General features: G+C 37.8%; 1 protein-coding gene across 2 annotated transcripts in view; it reads left to right on the top strand.

The window, feature by feature from the left end:
* LOC106809760 (serine/threonine-protein kinase 16-like) overlaps positions 1 to 6,068 on the top strand; it is a 13,917-nt gene that overhangs the window by 2,169 nt on the left and 5,680 nt on the right. For both annotated transcript variants that reach the window (XM_014812964.1, XM_014812971.1), the window contains exons 2-4: positions 4,247 to 4,376; positions 4,875 to 4,983; positions 5,346 to 5,474. In XM_014812964.1, the coding sequence (XP_014668450.1) occupies positions 4,267 to 4,376; positions 4,875 to 4,983; positions 5,346 to 5,474 (348 nt within the window). In that variant the 5' untranslated portion in view covers positions 4,247 to 4,266. The remainder of the gene's footprint in view (positions 1 to 4,246; positions 4,377 to 4,874; positions 4,984 to 5,345; positions 5,475 to 6,068) is intronic.

Below are 6,068 nucleotides of genomic sequence, written 5' to 3'. Positions count from 1 at the left end.
GTAGTACTACTAGTAGTAGTACTACTACTAGTACTAGTACTACTAGTACTAGCACTACTACCAGGAGTAAGATAATATAGGATATATCCTATATATAGGTCCTATCTTATCGGTTCAAGGATAGAGAACATGGGTCCCAATAAAACCAATGTCATTTACATCAATATAAATATAATATTATATTAATAATAATATATATAATTAAATATATTATATATAAATATATATTAAATATTATCTTACTCCTGCTACTACTAGTACTACTAGTAGTAGTAGGCCTGTTGGCTGTACCGTAGTATTTGGACGCTCGCCCGAAACTGGACGCTCCTAAGTGCGCATGCGCGCATGCTCTTTTGTTTTTCTCTTGTTTTCTTTTTGTTTGAATCTCGTTTTGCAGGGCCGTAGAAAATAGTAGCCATGCTCTTTTGTTTTCTTTTTGTTTCGCTTTGTAACCTAGCTGACACACATAACACAGTCTTACTAACTTACTACATTGCAAATTGTTTCAATCAAATGTTTCCATGAGTGACTGGGTTGGCCGCCATGTTTGTTTATTGCGACCGTTTTCGATGGGCGAGATGCGCAGATGACTACTGCGCATGCGCCCTTGCAAAACAAGAGGCGCCTGTGCGCATGCGCACTTAGGAGCGCCCAGCTCCGGGCCAGCGTCCAAATACTACGGTACAGGCTTACTTAACTAGTAGTAGTAGTAGTAGTACTACTACTAGTATTTGTACTGTAGATGTGTGTAGTGTAGGAGCAGTTATTGAATTCCTAGGTATTTCTAGAATCCCTAGATATAGATTCTCTCCCTTCCTCTTTAGTAAATTGTAAATTTGAGGGTTTTCTACTGCGATCTGCTGTGTTGATCTGTCTATTTCGATCAACTTGACTCTTTCTGTCTTTGAGTTGATATAGCCCTTTGGACTTTCAACACCAGTGTTTCCCCTGCATTGACACGAGCGAGGCGGGCCGCCTCGCTCAAATTCTCAGCCGCCACACAGAAATTTGTCCAAACCGCTGCCTCACTGACGAAACTTGTGACAACTTGAAAAAGAGATTCAAGAGTCTCATACAATGTGTTGAGAATAGCTTAGAATGCACGGACAAACGCACACTCAAAAAATTCCCGGAGCATGCGCCGGACCCCCCTAGCTTGCCCAGCACTAGCTCTAGTACTATAGCTCGCGTACAGTTGCCACAGGGCTATAGAGCATTTTATGCCAGGTTTCGTAACTGCACCTGTCCCCTAATGCTTCCACGAAAAATGGCTTACAAAACGCAGAATGATCGGGCTTTTTAACACTTATTTATCTACATGGACATCTCACTTATCTTTTGGAACATTTTCCACAACTTTACACCCTGTATTTATGCATTTATTCCTCAAAGTGCTAGCACTACTTTCGTTTCGTTTTCAAATGTTGTTGTGTACACGCGTGACGTCACCCGAAATGTAGACAAAACATGGGCAGCTATGATGCAGCCTATTACATTTCGGGTGACGTCACGCGTGTACACAACAGCATTTGAAAACGAAACGCAAGTAGTGCTAGCACTTTGAGGAATAAATGCATAAATACAGGGTGTAAACAGGTTACTAACTTGTGGAAAATGTTCAACAAGATAGGTGAGATGTCCATGTAGATAAATAAGTGTTAAAAAGCCTGATCATTCTGCATTTTGTGAGCCATTTTTCATGGAAGCATTGGGGGACAGGTGCAGTTACGAAACCTGGCATAAAATATTCTATAGCCCTGCAGCAACTGTACGCGGGCTATAGTACTAGAGCTAGCCCAGCACATGCGCTGCTCAATTTGCTAGGACCTCGAAATGCGCAAACACATCATACAAAAAACATTTCCCACCTCACAGACCTTTTTGGGCAGGGGAAACACTGAACACTATTAGTATTATTTATGAGGTGACTAGGTATAGATACACTGTTCTAGAATAAGTTGAGGTTATAAAAATCTTTAGGGCACAATTTATTGGTCTAATGATTATATCGAAAGAACATTTCAAACTCCTGTTGTTCAAAAACGTAGTTGCATCAGTTACCAGACTGACAAATGCCATCGTCACATCTAATACTAATAGCACAAGTAAATCGATTACTGCTGCCTTGCTCGCAGTAACTTAGCACTGCCCAAGTTATTTACAGAATTACATGCTATTCTCTAAATCAAAGTAATTAACAAGAACACATTCCCCACTATTTGCTCCCAACATGGTGGGACTTACCGCATGCGGAGTGGAAATATGATGGTTGATATTCGTTTGTTTATTTACTTCGTCTCATGAAATATGCAGTGCTTTCAGTGAACTGCGGTATAATACCCAATAAAAAGGGTGGAGTTTTAATTTAAAAACAAGCAAAAGTTCTATTATAAGCCAATAATTTTCTTAGAGATATGCTGTTGTGCACAGTCAACAGTTTTTATAGCGGTATAAGATGCTCCAATGGATGGGTGGTATAGGCTGTGAATTTTAATTAGTGTCACAGCCTGGTCGGGCTATGCTAGCGATCGGGTTATTGTCAGAGTGATGATGATGAGATTTTTACCGTGGTCTTAACGTGGCCTGTTATAGCATGTGATTCTTTACTAAATGCACTTGCACTGGAGGCAAAAAGGTTGCATCATCAGAATAGAGGTTAAAATTATTGGCGCATGCCAGTCACTAATTCTATTTTATAATACACAAAGTCACTAAGGTATCAACTTTAATTCAGTGCCTAAAAACTAGGCCCAACCAAACTAAGCCCACAAAGATTTTTTGACATTAGGAATATAGAAATTTTTTCCCAATCAGGGTTTTGCCCATATTCTAGCTAACGCTCCATTAGGAGTGTTCCCAACTTTGATATCGTTAATGATTAATGATTGATAATCCTAACCCTAACCCTAACCCTAACCTAAATGACATTAAACCACAAACTAATATATGACCATATATATATATATCAAGAGTGGATAATAGAGAAGAGTATGACTCGGTTTTAACAGCGTTTTGCATAGTTTTAAACTGGTAAATAATCTATCAATATGTGAATGAATATATTCAAACTTTACCTTGTTTTCGTCTATGATTCTCCCTTAATCATATGACACCACCAATTTACCTGAAAATCGTATGTGTTCTTCAAAAAAGTTATTTGAATACGACACGGGTTCGTACAGTTTTCACGCATGAATGCATCTCTCCGACCGAACTTTCTTATGGGACTAGTGTTCTGTTGTCTATGACGGTACGCTGGGGGCCGTAAGGGAATCAGCTGCTAGCTAGCTGGCCGTGAGGCGCATTTATTTTTAGCACACTGGAAACGCTGCACGCTAAATACAATTCGATGCCTAATATCCCATACGACCCCCAAAGTTCCGTCATAGACAATAGAACACTAATCCCATAAGAAAGTTCGGTCGGAGAGATGCATTCATGCGTGAAAACTGTACGAAACCGTGTCGTATTCAAATAACTTTTTTGAAGAACACATACGATTTTCAGGTAAATTGGTGGTGTCATATGATTAAGGGAGAATCCTAGACGAAAACAAGGTAAAGTTTGAATATATTTATTCACATATTGATAGATTATTTACCAGTTGAAAACTATGCAAAACGCTGTTAAAACCGAGTCATACTCTTCTCTATTATCCACTCTTGATATATATATATGTTATTATGACCATTAATGACATTAAAGTTGGGAACACTCCTAATGGAGTATCACCTCATATTCTTGTAATGGAGCCATACTTCTCCTGCAATTACGATTTTCTTAATTAAATATTAACAGAAAAGTTACATGTTAAATTATAAGAAAAAGAAAATTTTGGTTATAATTTATCGACGTCGATAATTTGCATTTAATTTTCTTAGGTATTAATATATTTAAACAGGAAGAATATTGCATTTAACATTTTCTTAACAATATATATAATTCGGATCATGTCAAACTAGGCGTGACCTAGATCACATCAATTCAAACATTGCTAAGCCTGATATCTTCTGAGATAATTTAATCTAGTTTTTACCAGGTGGGGCATGACATCTTACAGAAAGTTGTGCTTTTATTCTTGTGTCTAATGTTTTATCTGTGGTTACATGACCAAGAACCTGTATAACCAGGTGGATGCACAGTATGCCAGGTTGTAAGTGCTTTCAGAGACATTAAAGATTAATAAATTTTGATTGACAAAATTCTGTGCAAATTGATGTATATTTATTTGTATTAATTATTGTAGAGTTCAGCAGTAATGGTGTGATGGACATCTCACATGTAATCAACATTCTGAGGATGGGTTGTATTTGTGGAAAAGAAACCATTCGTGTTGATGGAAGACAATTCCAAATCAAAACGAGACTAGGTGAAGGGTGAGTGATAAATATTGAATAAAGTTTATGTTGTGCAGCATGTGCATTTTAGTAGGAGAATGATTAGATGTGGTATGCTTTGTAAATACAGAGCTTAGGTGTTTTGTGAAAGTTTATGCTTTGTAAAATGCAGTGTGGAAAAACTTGCAGTGCTGACAATGTGCCTGCACCATAGTGCCACTCGTGTAAATATTTGTAGTCATTTCCGTATCCGTATCTATTGCAAATAGTGGGTAGTTTTAAATGAGACTTGCTAGCGAAATTTTAAAATGGCCAAACTTTAAAATGGAACGCACAGCTTTCTTGTTTCAAATAAAGTTCCAAACAAACTTCGTAATACTAATAGTATCAGTTGAATAGTGCTGTCTGGACTGTTACTGTAACTTGGGGTAAAGGAACAGTAAGCGAAGGAACAAATATGGTAAGCAAAGTAATTAATTTTCTTTGATTTACTGCATGTTTTTTTGGGTAAAAATATAGCAATTTTCTCATTTGCAGTGGGTTCAGTTACATTGATTTGGTGGAAGATGTGAGGACACATCGGCTTTATGCCCTTAAGCGCATCAACTGCCATTCTCAGGAAGACGAATGTATAGCTCAGAGAGAGGTATGCCTTAACCACACTGATTTCCACAGGAGAATTTCTATTAATGATTTTAGCCATTATTCAGATGATATACTGTATTAAACACATCCCGTTTCCTAAAGGAATTGGTTTATTGGCTGAGAAGGATACTGTAATTTTTTATCCTCCCCCCCCCCCTTATTCCATGGCAGGAAGTATTTGGAATGGCACTTACATAAGTTGTAGCTATGTATATGTTGGTTGATATATCAGGATTGCATGAAATTGCAATGTTATAAGTGGGGATATAAGGTCATAACAGGAAAACAAATCTTAGGTTCAAATACTGATGTTAAGCATGAGAGACCAAGGGGGTTAATGCATGTGAATGACTATCATTTCAGGTGGAAGTTCATAGAGCATTTCCAGGCCATGACAATATACTGCAGTGCGAGGAGTCGGCGTTGTACCTAGTGAGGAATCCGGCAAAGAGTCTTATCAGTGAAATGCTTCTAGTTCTCCCCTATTACAGAGTACGTGAGTATGCAAGACTATAAATCAGGGCAACGTTTCACTAAGAGTTCTATGTTTGCTATTTAACGAAGTATTTTCAGCAGAGCCATAACAGAGAACCTTAGCGAACAGAGAATTTTTTGCTTAATGATGTTTCTGTTAAGCCTCTGTTAAGTTTCAACAATAGCAGTAGTATTCGCTGTTACACTGTTAATTATATGCAAATTTTTGTAGTTATAGCCAATAATGCTGCGAGGCACAATCTATGCCATTGCTCGAAGGTCACCAGGGTTAGATAGCACTGTGAATCATGCATGTGGTTTGCAATGGAACACCTGGGCATTTATCAAAGCACGCACGGCTTGTACTTATGTTTACAAACAATAAAAGCTCTATACTTGTCAGTGAAACAACATGTTTTGTGAGAAAAGGATAGTTAATTCCTTCATTCTCCCTATACTTTATATACTATTACTATTATACTAATATACTAATATACTAATATACCCTATACTAATATACTTTACACAGCCCATTGTAACACACACACACACACACACACACACACACACAGACACAGACACAGACACACACACAGACACACACACACACAG

Source organism: Priapulus caudatus, unplaced genomic scaffold (genome assembly GCF_000485595.1).
Source record: "Priapulus caudatus unplaced genomic scaffold, Priapulus_caudatus-5.0.1 Scaffold15, whole genome shotgun sequence".
Taxonomy (NCBI): domain Eukaryota; kingdom Metazoa; phylum Priapulida; class Priapulimorpha; order Priapulimorphida; family Priapulidae; genus Priapulus; species Priapulus caudatus.
Note: the sequence above shows the minus strand (reverse complement) of the source record. Positions and strands in the feature narration are given on the sequence as shown.